The sequence below is a fragment of the Myotis daubentonii genome, chromosome 9, assembly GCF_963259705.1.
Source record: "Myotis daubentonii chromosome 9, mMyoDau2.1, whole genome shotgun sequence".
NCBI lineage: Eukaryota > Metazoa > Chordata > Mammalia > Chiroptera > Vespertilionidae > Myotis > Myotis daubentonii.
In genome coordinates, this window is record NC_081848.1 from 60,230,160 (window position 1) to 60,255,957 (window position 25,798).

General features: G+C 36.5%; 1 protein-coding gene across 3 annotated transcripts in view; it reads left to right on the forward strand.

The window, feature by feature from the left end:
• LUZP2 (leucine zipper protein 2) overlaps positions 1-25,798 on the forward strand; it is a 314,709-nt gene that overhangs the window by 150,428 nt on the left and 138,483 nt on the right. For 2 of the 3 annotated variants that reach the window (XM_059709157.1, XM_059709156.1), the window contains exons 2-4: positions 16,786-16,903; positions 19,962-20,032; positions 24,579-24,660. In XM_059709157.1, coding sequence (XP_059565140.1) covers positions 16,786-16,903; positions 19,962-20,032; positions 24,579-24,660 — 271 coding nt within the window. The remainder of the gene's footprint in view (positions 1-16,785; positions 16,904-19,961; positions 20,033-24,578; positions 24,661-25,798) is intronic. The other variant, XM_059709158.1, reaches the window with a different exon arrangement.

Consider the following 25,798-nt stretch of genomic DNA (forward strand, 5'->3'; position numbering starts at 1 on the left):
ATTGAGATATTTTATTTCAAATGTCCCAGTTATCATTTAAAAACTTATCAGATATAAGCTTCCTGTGCTGATGTGTTCCCGCTAAATCATAAATGTTTGGTACAGCTGATTACTAATAAATAGAGATGTACACCGCTTTCTGTGGCACCTTTCATATTCCTGCCAGGAGAGCCATACTTACATCTGTGGGCCTCAAAAAGCAATCAGAAGGAATTGAGGGCAGAACCTCGTGATTCTCTCTCTCCCGGCGGTGATGACATGGAGAAGCGCTTGTGAATTAAATAGCTACTGTAGTGCCTGCTGCTTTTAGTCCCTGGTTTATCAGATCCTTAGAACATGAAAACTTTAAGTAAACATAAGCCAGGGTCCAATCCTCTTGTGGTATGTCTCCTCCTGGGGAAGTACTAGAAACTCACTCCTCTGGTGAGAGGATTTTCTTTTACCCCCACGTTAACTACAATGATCATTTGCTGGAATCAGACCCAGGTGACATTCCAGTAGCCCTCTGCTGTGTCTTCTAGAGTCAGAAGAGGTGGGGTGAGATATCTGCACCAGTGGGAAGTCCTGAAAGGAAAAGATTAGTGTAAGTAAAAGGGGATGCTATTATTTTAAAGCACCTTCGGAGTTTTCCCTTGGTAGAATCAGAAATATCATGCAGGCCTTAGGCCTCTCCCCCACCACATCCACCTCAGAGTATTGGTTACAAGCAATTTTCAGACTGATAGGATCTGAAGCATCTCAGACTAAGAGGTTTGCAGAATCAATATAACTCCTATCAGTCAGAAACACAGAAGATTCATTTCATGTATCAAGCAGAGTGTAAAGCCACAGATTCCTCTACTCCTAGTGAAATGCATTTCTGTATAAATAAAGTTAATAAAAACAGCCCATTGATCATTTATTGGCAAGGCTATTTTTCTCTGTGATTAACGGTATCACATTTCATGTCAATACTGTTATCATAACTGGCTAGTTTATTACTATTAATAATAGGAAGAGAGCAAAGGGGAGGTCAGCTATTATAAGCATGGTCATCTGGGCAGCTTCACCAGAAAGCTACAGCTTCATGCTCCCCAGGGAACCACCAATTCATTCCCTGCAGATCACTGGGGGAAAGGATGGAACAGAGGGGAGATGGGCACATGTGCAGTGAAGTTGGGAGTGACGCAGGGAAGGTGCTTGTCTGTTAGTCTAACCTGGGGAGCAATAGATTGGCTAGGGAGAGACCATCATCAGAAGCAAATGAAATCTTGGAAGGTTCAAATCCTCAGACAAAGAGTTTCTTTTCTTGGCACTTCCTCATTCTTGCTCTCTCCGGCTCTATGACTTGCACTTGCCCTGTGAGTCCCTGTCTTCTCTCTCCATAGCCATGTGGCCTTAAGCAGCCACATGGTCCGTGGCCATGCAGACCCCACACACAATGGACTGCAGCTGGTAACACAAGCTAAGCTAGCCAGACTGGACTGGACTTTAATATGGAACAAAAATTCTGGGTGGTGGCTTTAATTCCAGCTGCTGAAGATAAGGTTGGACTTCTTCCCTGGTGAGACAGATAGAGATGGAACCTTGAAGGGGAACCCCCATAATTTTACATCATCAATAAAGCTTTCCATGAAAACCCATCCTCCCATGGGACCTCAGGAAATTCTTTTCCTCGCGGTACCCCAAAAACTCCATGTCCACTGATAACAATACTATAGCATACTCTTCTGAAATGTTCTACTACTTTTTGAAAGTAGCCCAGCCATCCTTTATTCTGGTATGGGTTTCCTTAATCAGGAAGGATTTCTGCTATTTGAATTATCCATTAAGAGTACACCCTACCCTCTCACCACCACAGAATTTAAATGTCTGCAGCATAATTAACATATATGATTAGAATTACATATTTCTAACTACCATATTTTAGACCAAGAATTTCATGAAGGCAATATCTATGTTTGGCTATTTCTGGTTTTCAGACATAGCTCAAAAACTAGTTTTTTTTTAAAAAAAAAGAAAACACAGTAAGTGTGATCAGTTTCTTTTTATAATTCTTTATTGTAAAAGTATTACATATAATATTAAATGCATCTCCTTTTTCCCCAATTGACCTCTCCCCGGCCACCCCCAATCCCAGCACATGCCTTCACCCCCCTAGTGTCTTATCCATTGGTTATGCTTATGTGCATGTATAAAAGTCCTTTGGTTGATCCCTCCCCCCTGCCCCCGGCCTTTCCTCTGAAGTTTGACAGTCTGTTTAATGCTTCTCTGTCTCTGTATCTATTTTGTTCATCATTTTATGTTGTTCATTATATTCCACAAATGAGTGAGATCACGTGATATTTATCTTTCCCCAAGTGGCTTATTTTGCTCAGCATAATGCTCCCCAGTTCCATCCATGCTGTTGTGAATGGTAAGAGCTCCTTCCTTTTCACAGCAGCATAGTATTCCATTGTGTAGATGTACCACTATTTTTTAATCCTCTCATCTGCTGATGGGAACTTAGGAAGTTTCCAAATCTTAGCTATGGTGAATTGTGCTGCTATGAGCATAGGGGTGCATTTGTCCTTTCTGATTGATGTTTCTGATTTCTTGGGATATATTCCTAGAAGCGGGATCACTGGGTGAGGATGTGGAGAAAAAGGAACCCTCATGCACTGCTGGTGGGAATACAGACTGGTGTAGCCACTGTGGAGAACAGTATGGAGTTTCCTCAAAAAATTAAAAATGGTGCTTAATCAATTTTGATTAAAAAAAGTAGTGCTAATATTTATTCGGGGGGGGGGTCCAAATAAAACAGCTTCAGACAATTGATCAAAAAGCAGTTTTAGAATGGCAGAATTTTGGTCTCTTCCCTCTTGTAAGTATAGATATCAGGGAATTTATGCAGTGACTGAATTTCTCCAAGGGGTGATTGTGGGTATAGAGATGGTTACGTCAACATGAGTTCTTGGGTATGGAGAAATTGAGGGAGTTTTCTTATTATTTTTATTTACAACTTAAAAAATATTCTTATTGGTTTCAGAGAGGAAGGGAGAGGGAGAGAGAGATAGAAACATCAATGTTGAGAGAGAATCATTGATCAGCTGCCTCCTGCACAGTCCCCACTGAGTATCAGAACCCTCAATCCTGGCACGTGCCCTGACTAGAAATCTGACTGTGACCTCCTGGTTCATAGGTCAACACTCAACCACTGAGCAATATTGGCTAGGCTTTATTTACAATTTTTAACACGAGTTCTTTGTATGTACATACTTTCATTTAAAGGCAGCACAGTCTATTTTTCCCATGTTTTCTTGCCCTCCCCTCTCATGAATCCCTTCTATCAGCATCCCTCCTCTGCTCTGTTAACCCATTCCATGTAAAACTTCTGTCCTTACTGATAAAATCCTACAGAGGCGCATGTAGACACAAGTACACATTTGTACAGATATAGGGCATTATGCATTATTATAGCTAGTGTTTCATAAATGTATCACACTCTTGAATCTTTCACTTATTCCTCAAAAGAACTTTATAAAAATCATTCCAAATCACCTGATATAACTGTAAGTGATATATAATTTAATCTTAAAATATTATACCATGGCATGTTGTCAAAGAAAACAAGAGCTGGATAGTAATTAAAAGCAATAAAAGTAGGTTTAATCCAAAAATATTGCAATTGGGGAAAAGGAGGTCTCAGCATAGAACTGGCCTCCATTCTGACCACAACACGAACAGCTGGGGATTTATGGCAGAGTCGGGGTCAGTGAATGGAAAATTACTAAGAGGAAACATTAAAAAATAAGGGTTGATTCTGGCTAATCCAACTTGACAAGATTCTTGCTGATAGGAGGCCAAAGTGGAGAATTGGTGGAAGATGAGGAATTTGATATGATATCAAAGATAATCAGATTTCTAGGTGATCAGAACCTGGGGATTCTGGCTAAAATGTCTTCAACAGTTTCTTACTATAACTGGGTGATACTGGTCTAACAAAGATAGATGCCAAGCTTGAAGCCTAGTTGAGAAGAGGGCTTATAGGAACCTGACTAATGTTTGGTCAAGGGGACTGTCTTTACCCATATGTAACACAATTTATTCAGATCTCTTATTTTTTAAATTTTTTTCTTTATTGATTAAGGCATCACATATGTGTCCTTATCGCCCCATTGCCCCCCCAATCCCCACTCATGCCCTCACTCCCCTGTTGTCTGTGTCCATTGATATATGCATGTATACAAGCCCTTTGGTTGATCTCTCCCCTTTACCCCCACCCTCCCCTATTTTATTTCCAAACATTGATCTATGGTTAGTCCTGCTTTAAAGTTATGTTCCTAAGGGCTGGAATTTTTTATTTCCCCGAATAGGTTCCCAGGTATAGGATTGGAGGGAGAAGAGTTGAATATTTTTAGTTTAAAATAAATTCATCCCAAGGCTTATAATACTTCAAGCTTATAGTATATTTGTATGAGAGGCTCTCCTGCCCCAAAAGGTAACTTTCTAGATACCCTCACATAGGAACACAGAACTAATTCTGCCATACGTCCTCAGTGTTTGCATTAGCAGACCTTTTTTAAAAAATGCTATGCAAATATCCTGGTGGTCACATTGAATGCTGGGTCTGATACAAAGAAAGGGAAAAGAGCACTTTAATATCACAAATGCCTCTTAAAAAATAATCCATGACCTTTGTGCTAAGATTTAGAGGAACTTTACAGGTCTCTTCAATTTCCTGAAGACGAGGATTGCAAATGTTTCCCAGGATACAACTCCCTATAGTGACCAATTTAATGCCCTGGCCAACCCAAGTAAAAAATCACTTATTCAATCTTCTTGCCTATGAATAAATAAGAATATATACTTTGGAATAGCTTTGACAAGTGGAGGTAAGATACTTTAAATTTTTCTTCTTGTTGATTTGTTGATGATAGCCAGTCTGACAGGTGTGAGATGGTACCTCATTGTTGTTTTGATTTGCATCTCTCGGATGATTAGTGACTTTGAGCATGTTTTCATATGTCTCTTGGCTTTCTGAATGTCCTCTTTTGAAAGGTGTCTATTTAGGTCCTTTGCCCATTTTTTGATTGGATTGTTTATCTTCCTTTTGTTAAGTTGTATGAGTTCCCTATAAATTTTGGAGATTAGGCCCTTATCAGATATGACATTGGCAAATATGTTTTCCCACACAGTGGGTTTTCTCGTTGTTTTGTCGATGGTTTCTTTTGCTGTGCAGAAGCTTTTTATTTTGATGTAGTCCCATTTGTTCATTTTCTCTTTAGTTTCAAGTGCCCTAGGAGCTGTATCAGTGAAGAAATTGCTTCGGCATATGTCTGAGATTTTGTTGCCTTTGGATTCTTCTAGAATTTTTATGGTTTCCTGTTGTACATTTAAGTCCTTTATCCATTTTGAGTTTATTTTTGTGTATGGTGTAAGTTGGTGGTCTAGTTTCATTTTCCTGCATATATCTGTCCAATTTTCCCAACACCATTTCTTGATATGCTTTTGAGTTGGAAATCTGACTATACCTATTCCTAAATATATCTTTCTTGGTAATCCACAGAGCAGTATATTTTCCATAGAAAGTGTTTAAAATTCCTGAGCATGACACTTAAGAGTTTTGACAATTTGAATCTTATCAACTTCTTTGTATTTGACCCAATAGTCCTAAGAGTGCCCTGTATGCAATTAGGACCATATTACGTATTCATTTGATATTTAAATGCACTCAGCACTTTCCCAAATGCATTGTCATTATTTATATTGTCCCCTCTGCTTAAAATACCCCTTTTCCTTTACTGCATTTAATAATCCTATCCATCATTCAAGGCCCAACAGAAATATATTTTCTTTCATGAAATTTTCCATGATCATTTAATGTGAAGTTCATCTTTCTTAATCATATTTTGGCATATGTTATTCTCATTTCCATGTGGGTTCTATTTTACCTATATATTGCAGGCTACCTGATTAGGTATAACGTTTACTAATGTTTATTAGGTATAATAATTACTAATGTTTATATTTTTTCAAAGATTACAATATGTAGGAAAACTCAAGAAGTTATTTACTGGGTTCATTTATTACAGGGAGACCACATAATGCAATATTTGGTCATCAAAGATATGTAGGGTAAAAGACTGCCAAAATCATTTACTATCTGTGTGACCTTAGACAAATTACCCTGAATATCTGCTTCCTAGCTTATAAAATAGATATAATGTTACTTACATTTCTAGATAATTATTAGAATTAATGATAATATATATGTATATATAGTCTGCTATATGACTGACATATACATATATATATATAATAAATATTAAGTATTTTTAAGAATAAATAACATGAAACTATAATTATGGTTGCTATAATAAATGATTATTTAGCTATAGGCAGAAATGCTGCAAACAGGTTGAAAAGAAGTTTGTATTTTGGACAAAGCAAACCTTTTTTTTAATTTTTTCTTTATTGATTAATGTATTACAAATTTGTCCTTATTCCCCCATTGCCCTTCCTCCGACCCCACTCATGCCCTCACCCCCCTGGTGTCTGTGTCTATTGGTTAGGCTTATATGCATGCATACAAGCCCTTTGGTTGATCTTTCCCCCTACCCCCACACTCTCCTACCTTCCCTCTGAGGTTTGACAGTCATATCGGTGCTTCTCTGTCTCTGGGTCTGTTTTTGTTCATCAGTTTATGTTGTTCATATATCCCATAAATGAGTGAGATCGTGTGATATTCATCTTTCTCTGACTGGCAAGCAAACCTTCTTGAGAATCAGAGCACTACTCCAGGGCTTTGAATTTTATGAGGTTTAAATTTGGAGGCATTTGCTACACTCTTGTAGGATTGTTGTAATTTAAAACAAACACTAAAAAACAATTAGAATAAAGTTGAAACATTACAATACTCTATGATAAGCATCATTGATTTTATTGTATCTTTGTTTAGAATAAACACTGAGAAATGTTGGTTTTTGCAGGACATCCAAGGAACCAAAAGAGTAAGGAGGGGTCAAGAATGATGAGGACATATCACACAATACAGTGTCCAATCTGAAACAATTTACTAGTAAGCATCAAATTAAATAGTAATTATTAGAAAAAAAGAGAGAAGAGATACGTGGTTTCAAGTACTCATTATTCTATAAAGGCTGTTAATCATCTTTTTAAAAGTACTAACTCTAATATTTAATTATAAAATGAACAAGTACACCGACTATATGATGCGAAAATTCAGAAAACAATGAAACCATATACCTATTGGAGGATATTTCCTGCAGGAAGTGAGGGAAGGTAATTGTTTCTATATATATTGACAAAGAGAGTCACTAAAATCACTCCAGACTAATGTAAGAATTTAAGCCAAAGCTAGAAGTGACAATTTATTCAGCCAACCTACATTTATTAGGCACCTCACAATGTGCTATTAAGTAAAAGCAATCTCGACTTAGGGGCTGCATTTATTCAAAAATATATTGCATAAAGAATGCTTTAACCATTAAATCATTACATATCTTAGAGTGAAGGCAGAAAGGGATTTCTTTTAAAATAGAGAAAGGCAACACAGGATTAGAAAGAACTGGGTGTGGAACAGTGGGGTGAGCAGGTGCTATGGTCACACAAGTAGACAGGAAATGTTTTCTTTGCCATCAGCTGATTCCCAGAAGGAATTGTTACAGCTGGGTAGAGGTGATGTGGTGTTCCCTGTTCCAATGCGTGCTTAGCTCCCATGAGGCTACCTGATTAGGTATAATGTATTGCTTGGGGAAAGAGAGGAGCCTGAGAATACCTTGGTCAGATGAAGTTTGTTCAGATTGGTAAGTGCGAACAAACTGGTCAGCTAATCATTTATGGGACAAAGGGGCGGATTTGGAGGGTCTATGTCTGACTTTGTCACAGGTAAACAAGGGGGTCATCTGTGAGTTTTATATAAAGCGTATGAGAAGAATGTTTCTTTGCATTACTACAAAATAGTTGGGGGAGGGGTGACTTTTTAACTATTGATAATTTCCAGCAGCACAAGGCTCAGGTAACAGTTCAGCATCATCAGTACAAAATGCTCTGCTATGCCTGGCTGGTGTGCGGCAGTGTTTGAGCATTGACCTGTGAACCAGGACATCATGGTTCACATGCCTGGGTTGTGGGCTCCATCACCAGTGAAGGGCGTGCAGGAGGCAGCTGATCAACGATTCTCATTATTGATGTTTCTATCTCTCTTTCCCTCTCTCTTCTTCTCTGAAATAAATAAAAAAATATTTTTTAAAATGCTCTGCTATACAAACATGGTAGTACACAGCATTCGTGCAAATATTTCAATTTTGTGATGAAACATATACACATATAATATACTATTAATACAATATAAAGCTTTGAAGAGAGATGGAGAATAGAGAAAACCTTGACAGGAAGATGAGGTGTGAGGATGCTAGTTTGATAAACATGGAGGTTTTATGTTGTGAAATCAAAAGTGGTAAGACTATGTAGAGTATGATGGTGTTTGAAGGTCTTGACTATTATGAAGAATTTAATACATGATTACTCAAGAGATTTATTTTCATTTCAGTTTCTATTCGTACAAATGAAAATAAACAAAAACAATTTTAAAGATTTTCAAGAAATTAACCAAACACAAGACATCTAAGAAGGAAGTGATGAAACCTGAGCAAAGGAAGCTGAAGGAGAATCAAGATAGTTTCAAGTCAGAGGGAAGACAGCCTTGACCTTGGCGTAGCCAAAGGAGCCACTGATTTTTTGAACTATGAATTGATCCAAATAAAACTTTAACTGTAGAAAGTCTAATTAGGAAACAGTGCATTAAGTGACTTGGAGAAGCAAAATTATTTCTAAAAAATCAATTTATATAGTGCTATAAATATTCATATTGAGGACTGAAACTGGGAATATTCTCTTTATTCTCAGTTATAGTATAACTTTCAAGTTTTTTTTTTACCATCAAGAAGTGAAGTCTAGCCCTGACTGGTTTGGCTTGGTGGATAGAGCATTGGCCTGCGGACTCAAGAGTCCCAGGTTCAATTCTGGTCAAGGGCAAGTACCTTGGTTGCAGGCACATGCCCGGGTGGGAGTGTGCAGGAGGCAGCTGATGGATGTTTCTCTCTCATAGATGTTTCTGGCTCTCTATCTCTCTCCCTTCCTCTCTGTGAAGGATCAATAAAATATATTTAAAAAAAGAAGTGAAGTCTATTTCTCTGCCTCTTGAATTTGGCCCATATTTTTGACTTATTTTGTGACTGATACAGTTTTTCAGTCACAATGTCATCCTAATGCTAAACCTCCAAAATACTCCTTTACTTCAGCTAATTCTCTTAGAACCCTATGCAGCTGGAATATAAATTAACTCAAGCTAGTTTGCTGGATGAAGAGAGACATATGGGCCAATTGCCTCACTGACAAACTGATAGCTACAGAAGCAGAGCCATTTGGTTGACCAGGACATGCCCACGGAAACAAGAGTAAGCCCAGCCAAGAGGAGAACTGCCCAGCTGAGCTCAGACCAAATTGCTGACATTCAGAATCATAACCTAAATGAATGGCAATGAAATGGGAAAATACCTAAAAATAATGTCTTACTGATATTGACACAGGGACAATTAGGATATCTGAATAGTTACCTATCAAAGCATCAAATCTGTAAATAAATACCTTCCCACAAAGGAAACTTCAGAACACATGTTTTTACATATTAATTCTATTAATTCAGAGGAGAAATAGTACCAAACTTACACAAATTATTTCAAGTAATAGGAAAATAGGGAATACTTTCCAATTTTTCTCACAGGCTAGGCATAACTTAGATGCCAAGCTTTATAAGGATATGATGAGAAAGGGCATTTAGAAATGAATTTCTCATGTGAGAATAAATGTAAAATCTAAACAAAATATTAGCTAACTAAATGAAATAGAATTATATATAATAAAGAATTCATTTCAGTAATAAAAGATTGATTTAATGTAAACAGTAGTCATAACATGTGAGATGAATTAATGTAATTCAGCACATTAATAGTATAAAAGAAAAAAAAGTATGTGATTGTCTCAATGAATGCATTTATGAGACAAGATTTTGTTGTTATACTGCTACATTACAAATTACTCTAGAACCCTAATGGCTACAATAACAAATGTTATTTTTCAAACTCAGAGTAAAGTCACTGGGGTCTTTCTGCCTCAGAGTATGAATCAAATTCAGGTTGGTTCTACATGTTTTCTTTCAGAAGCATCTTGAAGTTACAGTAGTTATTTGGGGGAATTTCTTCACATAGCCATTAGCAGGGGAACAAGAGGCTAAGCAAAAAGAGACAAAAGATATTTAAAGTCTTTGATGTGTCATGTCCACTAACATTCCATTGGAGAGTCACATGACCAAATGAAGGGTATGGAGATTTATATTCTGCATACATTTGCAATATGAAAAATGATATAAGTACCACCTATGAATCAATAATAACAATAGGCAAAGCAATGGAAAAAGGCAAGAGACATGAATAGGTGTTTTATAAAAAATAATGTGTAAATATCATCCTTTCAAAAATGCTCACTTTATATGTCACCAGTAAAATGCAAATTATAGCTAAAATGAGATACTATTACACAACTACTAGGGTGACTGAAAAGTTTTAAAAAATACTAGTGTTGATCAGAATGAAAGGATTGGAATCCTCCACTTCTCCTGCTCTACAGCTAAATGGAAAATTTTTGGCAGTACAGTTATTTACCCAAGTTGAACAAAGACATTCCCTATAATGGAGCACTTACATTCTTAGACATATCCAGTGATTCCCTTTATATACATTTTAAACATAGGCAAATTATTATAGAGCAATATTAGTCAAAATATTGGTTACATTTGTGGAGGAAAGTAAAGGAAATAAATGTATGAGTTCCAAGGAAAGCTTCTAAAATGCCTTTTCTATTTGCAATCATTTTTTTTTATATTTATCTTGTGATAGTTCATGAAGAGTGTCCTTGGGATTTTTTTTTCCATGAATGTTACTAGTATAACTAAATAAAATTTTTATTTAAAAGTGGCTTGAGGAAAAATGGTATCACCTAAAAATTGCAGCAAATATTTGCGTATGTTTTACTCAGTACAAAAATCTAATTTATTTGTCTATCTTAAAGCCACAGACAAGACAGAAGTTGTGCCATCATTTTTTTCTATTCAACATTGTTTCGGAGGTCTTAACCAGTACAATTATCCAAGGGACAAAAAAGAAATAAAAGTTTTAAGTGTTATTTTTTAAAAAAAGGATGGTTGTTATTACACAAAGAAAATGTCACGCCCTACTTAAAAAAAGTAAAACAAATCAACTGAATAACTATAGCAACTAATAAAATTGTTTAATAAGGTATCTTTAATCAAAATCAACTTAGAGAGTCAATAGCTTTAAAGGAAACCAGAAACATCCATGTAGACAATTGAATGGACAAAGCCATCCATAATAACAGCAATACGTGTAATAAGGAATGAGTAAGAACTCTGTGAAGTAACTATAGAACATTACTAAATCTTATAAAAATAATGCAGTACCATCTCACACCTGTCAGAATGGCTATCATCAACTAATCAACAAATGACAAGTGCTGGTGAGGATGTGGAGAAAAAGGAACCCTCGTGCACTGCTGGTGGAATGCAGACTGGCGCAGCCACTGTGAGAACAGTATGGAGTTTCCTCAAAAAACAGAACTTGACCCAGTAATCACACTTCTAGGAATATATCCCAAGAAACTAGAAACACCAATCAGAAAGGATATATGCACCCCTATGTTCATAGCAGCACAATTCACCATAGCTAAGATTTGGAAACAGCCTAAGTCCCCATCAGCAGATGAGTGGATTAAAAAATGGTGGTACATCTACACAATGGGATACTACACTGTGGTTTAAAAGAAGGAATTCTTACCATTTGCAACAGCATGGATGGACCTAGAGAGCATCATGCTAAGTGAAATGAGCCAGTCAGAGAAAGATAAATATCACATGATCTCACTCATTTGTGGAATATAATGACCAACATAAACTGATGAACAAAAACAGATCCAGAGACAGAGAAGCATTGATCAGACTGTCAAACCTCAGAGAGAAGGTAGGGGAGGGCAGGGGTAGGGGGAAAGATCAACCAAAGGACTTGTATGTATGCATAAAAGCCTAACAAATGGACACAGACACCAGGGCGGTGAGGGCATGAGTGGGGTGTTGGGGGGATAAGGACACATATGTAATACCTTAATAAAGAAAAACATAAAATGAATATTAAACATTCAAAAAATACTAGAACAATATCTGAGACACTCTGAGATTAGAAGATGCCCTACTGTTGCCTATTTTCCTAGATATAACTATAATATGTACATAATTTCAATTAAATTCCCTCTAGGAGTTTTTATGAAATGGACAAGCTGATTCTCATGTTTACTGAGGAGAAATAAATACAGAAAATGTACAATAAAACTATAATTGAAGGCAATAGGTGGCAAATCTAGAAAATATCAAAATGTAGTATGCAGTTTTAATAATTAAACTATGCTATGGTGCTGCAAAAGACAAATGCATCAACAAGTCAGAACAGAAGGCCCACAACTTACAGTAAATATGAATTTGGCATATCAGAAAAGTTTCATTTCAAAATGAGTTGGGAAAGGATTGCCCCAGTGGTGCTAGGACAACAGGTTGACCTTATCTAAGTCATATTTATGCCTCTTACTAAGTATATAAAATATATTCCAAAATTAATTTGGTTGCTTGGCAGCAATAAACAACTAATATATATTCATAAACACAGAAATTGTTAAGGAGCAGTATTGGGGTAGAGAAGATCTACCTGGGCAAGCAAAATCCAAATGCCATAAAGGAAAATGTTTATCTCTATCTAACTATCTATCATCTATCTATCTATCTATCAATCAGCTATCTATCTACCTACCTACCTACCTACCTACCTACCTACCTATTTGAAAGAAATTGTGGTCTGGTTAATCTTTTTTAGAGTTTTTATTTTATTTTATTGGCATATTTTCCTTATTTTATAAGTTTGTTTGCTGGTTATAATTACTCAATGTCAAGATGTTTTCTATAGGTAAGACTCCTATGAAAAAATTATTTATTGATAGTGGCAAACTGTCCCCTGGTGGAAAATCTGTAATTGTTGTTTAACTTAGGGGTATTGATCTTTATTTTTACAAGAAAAGAAACTATTTTCAATCCACTTGCCATGCTGCTAAGTCTTATTTAGATGACATGGTCTGGTAAATTTACATATCAATTAGAGATTTGAAAAATATCTTCTATATAATGATAGTGAACTAAAAACCATGCTGGGCAGGAGTTCCTAGACATCGATACATTAAATTACTGTTAGGGGTTGAATTATACCCCCCCACCCCAAATTCTTAGGTTGTAGTCCTAACCTTAGGTACCTGAGATGTAACATCATTTGGAAATGGGTGTTTACAGAAACCATCAGGTTAAAATTAGGTTGCTTGAATGGGTTCTAAACCAACAAGACTGGTGTCTTTATAAAAAGGGAAAATTAGGCACAGAGGCGCACATAGAAGACACTGTGAAGAGACATAGGAGAAGACAGACATCTGCTAGCCAAGGAGAGACACCTGGATCAGATATTCCTCCATAGGCCTCTTAAGGAACGAACTCTACCAAAAACTTGATTTTGGATTTCTAGCATCTAGAATTGTGAGACAAAAAAGTTTATGTTGTTTGAGCCATCCATTCTGTAGTTACCTTGTTACAGAAACCTCAGGAAAGTAGTATAATAACTAACTCAAAATATGAAAGGATAAAAGGAATACATAGATAATTCATAAAGGAAAATAGAAGTAGTGACAAAGTTATGAAAATATAATCAATATTCCTAATGATAGAAATTATATTATATAGAAGGTATCATTTTCCACTCATGCCATTAACAAATATTAAATAAAGGAGGGAGACTATTTCCAGCTCAGGTGAACGTGTTGAGAAGAACATAAAAATATATGGAAAATTAGGCACAGAGGCACAGTGAATTAAACATTCACTATACCCCTCTCAGAACTTAGCAATACACAGTAAGTTCTGTTGTGTAATTGCAATAAACTCCTAACCAACTCAGTATGTTCTCACAGCATAATGGTTAAGACATTGAAAACTGAAGATTGACTGATATACCTCTTCCTTAATAGAAATATGTTCTTGGAAGTTACTATCCTTGTGACTCAATTTCTTCAACTGTAAAATGTGGGGTTAATATTAGTGCTTATCTCATAGAGTTGTTCTGAAGATTAGATAAGTAAATAAATAAATATATATATATATATATATATATATATATATATATATATATATATATATATATATATAACACTATCTTGTATGTAATACATTGTCAATGCATGTTATCTAACATTGTGATTTATTACGGGCACTTAAGTTAATTCTGCCACATTCAGGGGAAACAAGGTGAGGCATGAAGTAAAGTTGTATGATTAGAATTAGATGAAAATGAGCCTTACTATTTATTATTTGACTTTGCTAGTGAGATAAAAGGAAACCTGGGGCATTAATAACTACCTGATTACTGGCTGATTACTGTTCATTAGTGAAAATCTCAAAACCAGGGAAACACATTAAAGTTCTTAGCAGTGGGGTATTCCAATTTTCTTCAAACAAGAAGAATGGGATGAGTGCTGGAGACCTACATTTTAAAAATGAGCAAAAGTGCCTGGCCAGTGTGGGTCAGTGGATTGAGCATTGTCTCATTCACCAAGAGGTCACCAATTCAATTCCTGGTCAGGGCACATGCCCAGGTTGTGGGCTAAATCTCTGCTTGGGGTGTGTAGGAGGCAGCCCATAGATGTTTCTCTCTCATTGATGTTTCTATCTCTTTCCCTTCCTTTCTCTCTAAAATTGATAAAATAAAAGTTTTTAAAAATAAGCAAAAAATAAGGAATTATAATAGAAACCTATTGAAGATGACACACATTTATCGTCACTAGGGCCATTGGTAGACCCAGTTTCTTTATAATTCTTCAGAAAGAGTACACATTCATTGAGTTTATAAATAATAGAGAGTTTTTAATTTAATTACCTATTATGGGTTTAAAGCTTTACATAAATTGGTCCATTTAATACATAACAATCTGAGTAAGGTCAGTGTTAGTATTGCATTTTACCAGTACTGATTAAAAAACTAAAGAGAAAGTTTGAGCCATTTTCCTCCAAGTTTTATATTTAAACTTGTCAACCCAATTTTCACTGAAAAACTGTTGTTCCTATGACTTCTCTCGTCGAAGGACTGTGTCCAATAGTTGCCTAAGCCAGAAACATAGCATCATTAATAACAAAAGCCCTCCCACTCTTTCCCCATAATACATGCAGACAGATACTTTTAAATTATATATTATTGATTCAATTTTGTATGTTTTGCTGAAATCAATTCGAGCTTGCCTGCCTCCAGTGTTTCTAATCTAATTTAGGCAGCCTCAATCATTTCCCTGGATTATTGCCAGGGTAACTTCCTTTCTTCAGTTCACTCCCCAGTTTTTAACCAGGAGAATATTGCCAAAACATAAATCAGACACTTCAATTACTTCCCATTGTTTTCAAAACAATGCACAGACACCTAACCATTACTTAAGAATCTTGCATAATTTCGCTTATGCTTTTCACATTCCATTTCAAAGGCAAACCTCCCACTGCCTAATTAGGTCTCCAAACCATCTGACACGTATGCTTTATTTTTAATTCTGAAAGCTCATTTTCAATATTATTTACACATGCTTTCCCCCTTAATATAGTTAATTTCTACTAATCTTTGAAGGATCACCTTATGTATTTTATACTAGTTTCTCCAGGAAGTTTCCCCTGATACACCAACTCTCCTGTGTTCTCCAGTTAATCATTTTAATCTTCTACAATCAGTTACAGTTCTATGCTGCACTGGCAATTATCTGTTTCCTTGTATACATTCCCCTGCTACACACACACACACACACACACACACACACACACACACACACACACACCTCAGTCATTCATGCCTTAAATAGAATAATATAATTTTAGGGTAGTAACTTAATTTCTCTTAACTCACTTTTTTCAAAATGATATTTATAATATGTGTCTTATTTTCTTGCAAAGATCACAAGAGAAAATAGAACAAGTATATATATATATATATATATATATATATATATATATATATATATATATATATATATCCCGTAATTGTTAACAAACCTGTTCAAATTCCACTATTTTCATAGACATTTTGTTTTCCCAGTAGCAATAGAGGCTCTTAGGCATGTTTGGAAAAAGTGCCTTTCCAATGGGCTTCCTTCCCTACAAACCAGGGGTGAAACAAGTCCCCTATATTCTGTTCTGCCTCTACTCCCAAGTTTGCTCCACCCCTATGTCAGAACCTGTCTATATATTTGAGATACATTGGTGAAAATCATATTTCATGCTGCAAAACTTCAAGGATCTTTGAAAAAAATGCGTTTGTGTCAAGAAAATATCTATTTCCCAAGTGGAACCTGACAAAATATGTTGTGCATATAGAAGATGTCCGGTATTATTCGGGAACCTCACTGTAGCTTAGATAGTCCTCAATGCAAAATAAAATCCTTCTTTGAATACTGTTTGGTTTTTCAAAGTTTCCCCTTTTGATGAAAGAATAAGAACAAAACATCCTGGTAATTAATATTTCAATTACTCTAGGTTTTGCTTTAAATGCAAGGGTTTGTGGCTATGACTAAGGTGGAAGCACTGGGGGGCTCTCACACCCTTTCTTTCTGTGTTAGACAGGACTATGAAGAGCTACAAAAGCAACTGAAAGAAGTCTTTAAGGAGCGAAGCACCATCCTCCATCAGCTGACAAAGACATCAAGAGAACTTGATGGAATTAAAGTCAACCTTCTGGTGAGATGAAAACTAATTTCCCCAGCAGCAAAGGATGAGGAGTCTCTTGGTTTGTCTCAACAGATTAGCATGTAAAGATTCCTTCATTCTTTTAAACCAGTTTTGAATATGTTTATGGGCTTGACCATGAAATTGATTTTTATTATTGTATGAGCTTTGAAAGGAAATGTCAACTAAACTGCAATCTGCGAATCTGTGGTTTGCAAATTTAGGAATGATAAAATTGTGTGTTTGGCAAAGCCATGAATTTCTCATTGCTTCTAAGGTCAATTTGACCCACCCCTGTGTTTTTTAATATTTTGAAATGATGAAAAGTAATTATGATCAAGAGATAAATCTCTTACTAAAATGGATAAAAGCCTTAGAAAGGAGAGTGCCATCTATAAAAATATATTAACACCCTAGAAATCTCAATAAAAAAATCTACATGATAAGAAAAAATTTCTAAAATATATATTTAATATTTAGCTTAAACATTATATTTATTGAACATATGCTATATAGTTAAAGCTTTGGCTATTTTATGGAATTTAATTTTCCTAATATATTTATGAGGCAGATACTGTTAATGTGATTTTTCCTGTTGCACATATGGAATCATGCTTTGAGAAGATCATTTATTTTTTAATGTCACAAGCGAAGGCAGACATTAAATGCAAGCAATCTGGCTCCACAGCCTGTCTGTTATTTATTGTACTGAACCATGTTTCAGAACCACATGGAGTCACCATTGTCTTTAGCTTTCTATTCCCCCAAGGATGATGACAATGATGATGATGATGATGGTGCTAATAACCACCACAGCTTCTGGAACATGGTCAAGCTCTGGTGTCAGTTACCTCCATCTACAATTTTTATTTAATTTTCACATGACAACTATGCTCTATTTATTTGTAGTTTCATTTTGTAGGTGAAAAAACAAAGTTAGAGAATGGTTAATAAGCTATCACAAGCACAGAAAAAGTCAGGTGGCAGAGCTAGTATTTGGACTCGTGCCCAAGCTCTTGTTCCGGAAGTTGTTATATCTTGAGAACAAAAAAGAAAACCAAAACAAAACAAAACACCACATAAACACCCAGGTTCCAGTAGGGTGCACAGACAGGTATCAGGATAACAGTGCTGGGATGGACATTTCGCTGAGCCGTAGGGCAGCACTGACTGGAATGAAAAGGGCGGTAAATTGATTTTCATAGGAATCTGATACCAGAGCTTCACCTTAGCATTAAGTACAAATTCACTAGTTCTATGAGGTTACACAGAATAGACAAGACACCTGCATCTCCTCGAGGCATGAAATGCCTGGCACTTTGAGACTATTTCGAGCATATAGTGAAATGCCTAGGAGTGGTCAAGGTTTACAGTATTCCCCAAACACTCAATCTCTATGTATCAGTAGCCTAAGTCAAAACATCTAATTACAATCTAGAAAATGGCTTGATAAAAATGTATTGTTTCATGGGTTTATATTTGTAAAAGGGTAACAAGACATGTGTAGGCCACAGGATTGGTGATTTTCCCCATACTATAATTCCTTGTCCTATTTTCTTGGTATTTTCATGGGAAGCTACTCTTCCTAAATAAACATAGCTTCTTTTATTGGCTGCTTCCTAATAAAAACTGTCATTTTAGGGAAGAAGTTTCTCATGTGAGGTTCAGCCCACCACATCCCTAGCAGAATGTTTATCTTACTATATGAAAATTGTCTATTTTTAGCATTAGATTGAAAATTTATGAAGGCAGACACTATGCCTCTGTACATGTTTTGCATAATTCAATATAGATATTTGTTAAGTAAATACTGAGTAAACAAAGTGTTTGGCATTCTTGGTATTGTCAATTCCCTACCTGTTATAGCTTCTCTTCCGACAAACAATATTATTCCTCTCAATTTCAACTTTGAATATCAAGAAAATAGATTGCCCTATTACATAATTTACTAAGTATTAATAAGAAAGTACACCCTAGCCGCTTTTGCTCAGTGAATAGAGCATCGGCCTGTGCACTGAAGGGTCCCAGATTTGATTCCGATCAAGGGCACATGCTCCATCCTCAGTAGGGGCCATGCAAGAGGCAGCCAATCAATGGTTCCCTGTCATCATTGCTGTTTCCATTTCTCTCTTCCTCTCCTCTTTTCTCTGAAATATATATATATGGAAAGTTCTTAGGGAAAACTTACTTGGGCAGACTTTCAAATGAGAAAGCTCAGTGAGCTTTTCTATTTTAATTCATGGTCTGTGAATGCTGAATTTGCCAGAGTAAATAAACACTAATGACTGATGTGGTATTTTTTTTTCTTAATACCCTATCTGTACAGACCAGTTGTAATTTTACATGGTTCCATTTCTTCTTTGTATTCTATTACATTATTCATAAATAATAAATAGATAAGTCCAAACAGGTGAATATTTTTTGGCTGCTTTGATCTTAAATTTTATTATAACTTTGCTTATTCAGGGAGCCCTTTTGATACCCCCTTTTATTTCTAGAAACTACTAGAGGCCCAGTGCACGAAATTTGTGAAAGAGTAGTATTTCCTTCCCCAAGCTGCCGGCACCGGCTTCCCTCTAACACCAGGACCCAGGCTCCCTCTGGCCGCCAGCAGGCACCCAGGACCTGGGCTTCCCTTGCAGCCCTGGCTTTGTCCAGAAGGTCGTATGGAAGGATGTCCTGTCTAATTAATATATTGTGCTTTTATAATTATAGATACCAGAGTTGGCTTAACATAGCTGAGGACGACACAGTAAAACTTCAAACAAAGTGAAGAAAATATATTGTATTTTATATTCACTTATTCAGTGACCTAGATATTTGGAAAGCACGTTTCCTCTACTGAACCTCTAAAGATTCAGACTCGGCTCATCCCCTTCGCCCACTGTGCAATACGTGCACTGCTTGGTGTCATATGTTCCTGTGGGCACCCTTAGAACCATGAGGCATCATTTGCACATTCTTGCTCCAGGGCATAAGTGCAGTCACCCCTTGTACCATGGAGACAAAAGTAAAGTGATCCTCGATTTATCACTTGAATAAGACTTCCTTTTTCTCCTTTTCTTATTAGTCTTTGAAAAATGAAGAGAAATCTGCCAAAACTGATGTTCAGAAGCTTCTGGAAATAGGTCAGAAACAAAGGTAAGATTGTGCTTTCCTTTTAGTTTTTCAGTTCCTCTTTTCCACAGTGTTGAACTCTATTCAGAAACTTCACAAAAGTCAGTTCATTGCAAATGTGTTAATTTATCTTCTTACACTTGAAAGTATGAAAATCTTATTTAAATGCAGATTCTTATGCAGTAAATCTAGGGTGGGATTTGAGAGTCTACATTTCTAAGACTTTCCCTGGTGATGGTGATACAGTGCTGCTTATAGATGACAACTCTAGTGTTTAAGGATCTACAGTATTCTCCAGGATTGCCTTAGATGATGGACACTGATTAGTCTGCCAATCAATAGACAGATCCAATAACACTGACCTTGGTGGGTCAATTTTATTTATTTATTTCAGAGATGAAAGGAGAGGGAGAAAGAGATAGGTACATCAGTGATGACAGAGAATCATCAATAGGCCGCCTTCTGCATGTCCGCCATGCAGGATCAAACCCACAACCCTGGAATGTACCCTGGCCAGGAATTGAACCATGACCTCCTAATTCATAGGTCCATGTTCCCCAACTGAGCCACACTGGCCAGGCGGTGAGTCAATTCTTAATCAGATCCAAACTCAATTCTGGTGATAATAGTGGGGGTGGTGAGGAATGGGGTAATCTTATTAGCAACACTAGAGGCCCAGTGCATGAAATTCATGTGCTGGTATGGTCCCTAGGCCTGGCCTGCGATTAGGGCCATCTTCCCCAGCTGCCTGCAGCCAGTCCCCTCTCACCTGCCCCCCCCCCCGCCACCTACCCCTGGTCCCCTGTTTGCCATTGGGTGATGGGAGCCTGACCACTGGGGGAAGGGACCTAGAGGTTGGCTGTCCTGCCTGCTCACTGGCCCCACTCCAGCCACTGGTTGCCCTCTGGGTTTGGAGCAACTGGTGGGGCAGGGGACTTGGCCTGGTGCAACCCGCATTCCCCACCACCCACCCCCAGTTCCCCATTCAACATTGGGCAATCAGAGCCTACCAGCCAGGGAAAGGGACCAAGAGGTGGTCAGTGTACCTCATAGTGACTGGTCGAGCAGTTGTTCTGGCCATTCTGCTATTAGGGTCAATTTGCATATTACCCTTTTATTATATAGGATAAGTATAATTAATACAATGTAGTAAAAGTTTGTTTATTCTAGAAGGACATATATTATGAGATAGATTTCTATGCAATATCAAAGCTATATGATTTGAAATTGCTTCTTAAAGCAAAAGGTATTTTAAGGTAGAAACAAGCTAGCATTTATTATACATTTACTTGACTCTGCTGGATGCTGTATACATATTTTCTAGTTTCACCCTCCCAATTACCTTTTAAAGAAGCTATTCTTATGCTCATTTAACAGATAGGACATTGTTCCTCAAAGTGCTTAAATGAATTGCTGAGAATTGTTAATTGGAATTTGCTCTGTTGTGATTTTACCCAATAGCCATACCGTTTCACTTTAGTTCATAGATCACAAGGCCAAAAGCTTTTAAAAATTTTACAGTCACTACACTGTGTAGTCCCTGCTCACCATCTTCTATCTTCCCCACTGTTCTTGCCTCTTGACTCAGAAAACTCTCATTAGAATATATTTGGATTGAGTTGATGACATGTTAAAAATATCAAAGCTATTGTCATATATTGACTATTTTTATTAAAATAAAATTATTATTTATTAAACATGAAATTCTTTTTAAACCCGTTATTAAAAAGAGCTTGTAAAATATTTGTCTGAGCATATTTCCAAAAGTATATCATTTTAAATTATTTTATTGGTTTTAACTTAGCCATCTCTTAAAGCACCTATGCTTAATATTATACAGATATTTGTGGCTCATTGAATTAGTGTTGGAGAATTATAAACAGCACTTTCAAAAATAACTAGTCAGAAGACCAAGAGTCTTCAGAGTGATGGAGAGATATTTAAGTGATACTATATGAAAAGTGAGTATGTGTAGCCATACAATAGAGACTCTCGGTGGTGGGTAGTACCCTAAAGATTCTGAAAGACTGTAGAAAAAGGTAATGTAAAACATTTTATTCTATCTGGTGGTTGGTGGTTGGAAAATTCTTAGAACATAGTTTTGGACTCTGTGTACTAAACGATTTTACAATATAGCATTCTCTGAAAATGAAGAGAATGCCTGGGGTAATGGAAAATTCTCCATCTGTGAGGTTTTTATAATACAAACAGGTAATCACTTGAGAAAAAAAAATGCCTTCTTGTAGAGTGATTGTGTGTGTGCATGCGTGTGTGTGTGTGTGTGTGTGTGTGTGTGTGTGTGTGTATGTTTCTATTTGTGATGGAAAATGTATGAAAAAGCTGAGCAAGTCAGAAATCATTTTTCATAGGAGTATAAATTAGCAAGTCTTTGAGGCAGGGAGAAGATAGAGAGACTCAGAAGATTCAAAAGACCCACTTTAACGTTGTCTGATAGCTTTTCTTGCCATGGACATGTGCAGAATCCTCTAACTCTTCCAGATTTTGTTAATGGCTTTCACAGTTTATTTTTGTCTTTCTCCCTACATTGTCTATGGATCTAAGTATGTGAGAATTTTTGAGTCTATACCTGTGTTCATTTTTAAAAAATATATAAGATTTCATAATTAAAATATAGATGTAGCATTTAAAAAGTAGAAAAATTAAAATCCACCATTTTAAAATTCAAAAATAATATTAAAAGGATAATTGATATAACATTTTGTTATAATGGGTTATCAGTTGGGAATATAATTGTTTGATTGTATTTGTATTCAGTGCTTATTGAAGATTTAGGTGCTGAGGGTAGGATGCAGATCCATTCTCTCCCCCGCCCCCCCACCCCCTGCCACCCCTTCTCTATGCATCATCAGTTTTCTATCTCTAATATATCATAATTTGATGCAAAGCTTCTAAGGCTTATGGACTCCTAGTATATTGTGAATCTACAATATATGGAGATATTTACAATCACATTATATTGTCACAAATGCTCTTTGTGAAAAATATCACAAATGATAATGGAAGCCCAAATTTAAGTGTCTATATATGAGACAATTCTCAGAAAATGAAACCTGTTTGAGGAAGTAATGGAAGCTGAGACTTAAAATCCACTCTAAGCCAAAAGCATGTTATGAGCTTCACCCAAGCAGGCATAAATCACCTGAGAACCAGTGACTGTAATTATTTTATAACTTGTTTTGATTGTATTTTGCTTTGACAAAGTCCAAATTGGTTCCAACAATCATACAGACTCTCAATGATATTTCTGAAATTGAAATTGGGACCAAAGAGTTTGTAGAGTAAGAAATCTTGGCCCTGGCCAGGTAGCTTAGTTGGTTAGAGTGTCATCCCTATACCGCAAGGTTTCAGGATTGATTCTCAGTCAGGGCACATTCAAGAAGCAACCAATCAATGCATAACTAAATGGAACAACAAATCTATGTTTCTCTCTCCCTTCCTTTCTCTCTCTCTCTCTCTCTCTCTCTCTCTCTCTCTCTCTCTCTCTCTCTCTCTCTCTCTCATCAATACATTTAAAAAAGAAAGAAATCCGGGGGGATCATTAAATCCCATTGAGTGAAAGAACAGGTCATGGTTGTGCAGGATGTGCTGGTCAAAGAATGAACTTAAGGAACCAGATTGGTGCTGGTGGCTATGACAATAATCTCAAATTTATTAATTGATTATATTTCCAGGCATTATGCTAAGCATTTTGCTTGCCTCATGTCATCTAAATCTCACTACAAAACTATGAAGTAGTTCTATTATTATGCCCATTTTTTAGATTAAAAAATGACTCTGAGAGGGTACTCACCTTTCCCCTCTTGTCTATATTGTGATTACACACCAGGGTTCCGGATTTAGTCTTTTGGCACTTACCTGAACTTAAAAAAGATAACACAATTAGTCATAAATAATTACATTTTAAACCCTTGAAAAGAATGCATATACTTATACTTTTAGCCAGTGGACAGGGCTCATATGTATTTGTGAGTTTGATAAATAATTATATATATATATATATTTTTTTTTCAGACAAGTATTTCTATTATTATCCCCAATGAATGCGGCCGTGCTCAAGTTAGAAATGTTTCCTTGCTCTGCTTTGTAAAAAGTCTCAGGCTTTATAAAGGATGTCTAAAGCACAATGCTTTAGAATTAATCAATTAGGAACATCAAAAGGGAACAATAACTTTTATCTTATTAGCAGTCTATGGTAAGTTCTTCCTAACTAGCATTTTCACACCTTGGCATGCTATCACTAAAATTAGCTTTTCAACACTAATTATTATGTTGATTTAATTTAACACATTATACAGCTCTCAGATGATGTACACAGTAGGATTCTCATAAGACACAATAGCAAGGCAATTTCCTTGAAATACAGCTTGCTTTTAATAGTTGCCTGGGAGAGAATACCTTTAATTACCAGAATTCTGAGATATACCCTGTATGCTTAACTGTGTCTATTCAATTCTGGTTATTTTTTCCTATATATATGTAGCCAGCAACCATCCAGGAAATAACAGAATTGTATTAAGCCTCTCTTTTGCTCTGTTTCCTACTAAACTAGAGAACAAATGAAGTCTCTCCAGGAGGCCCTGCAAAATCAACTTAAAGAGACATCTGAGAAAGCCGAAAAACAACAGGCTACTGTAAGTGTGCTTCTCTTTTGGGTCCTTAGATGTGGGGCTGGGAAATTGTTACTTTTAAAAAATCACTATGGAACAAATATACATGTAAAAATAAAAATGAATATACAATAAAGTTCAGTCACCAATATCATAAAAATTCAAAAACATATTTTTATTGTATGTGATCCTTAGGGCACTTCAGGTTTTCAACCCTCATTTAGGGGTGAAAAACTTCAGCTTCCTCAAGACAACCTATCTAATAGTGACTATTGACTTTCCTAGATACAGGATTGTATCTTACTAATGGGTTCACTGTTATCTGTTCTGCCCACGTATAGGACAAGCATATGTTGGCTCTTCTCTGCTATGCAATGTATCCTAATGTTTGCCTCTCTAGACATCAGATGGTACATAAAGAACAAACTTCCAGTATCAGCATATCGTCTCTCCCTTTAACACCTTACCCAGCTTACTAGGTGGTCCTCATTTCAATCCCATTTCTGTCTTGACCTATCACATTTAATCAGGACTTCTTCACTGCCTTGTTGCAAATGATGGCAGAGCAGAATAGAAGTGCTCACATATACAAATAAAGATGTATATATAAATTAGAGAAATATGCTAATTAACCAGGACGCGGTAACAGGTCAATTGGACAGGAGGAGGTTGCGCGCACAGCGTTGGGGGCGGGGCGGCAGGGGCCTCTGTGCGCTTGCGCTGGGGGAAGGCCTGATCAGAAGTGGCCACAGCTGCTTCAAGGGCGGTAGAGGGAGGCAGGGCTGGACCGGTGACTCGAGGGTGGGCGGTGCCACGCAATTTCAAATCTCGCGCTGGGCTCCTAGTATATATATAAAGATATAGATAGACATAGACATAGACATAGAGATAGAGATAGAGATAGAGATAGAGATAGAGATAGAGATAGAGATAGAGATAGAGATAGAGATAGAGATAGAGATAGAGGTAGAGGTAGAGGTAGAGGTAGAGGTAGAGGTAGAGGTAGAGGTAGAGGTAGAGGTAGAGATAGAGAATATTGATACATTGATGTGTGTGAGTGTGTGTGTGTCTGTGTGTATATGAAAAGACAAAGATGGGGGGGGTAGATGTGGGAAAGAGATCAGAATATATTTCAGCACAGAATTCTCCTTTTTTCATTATA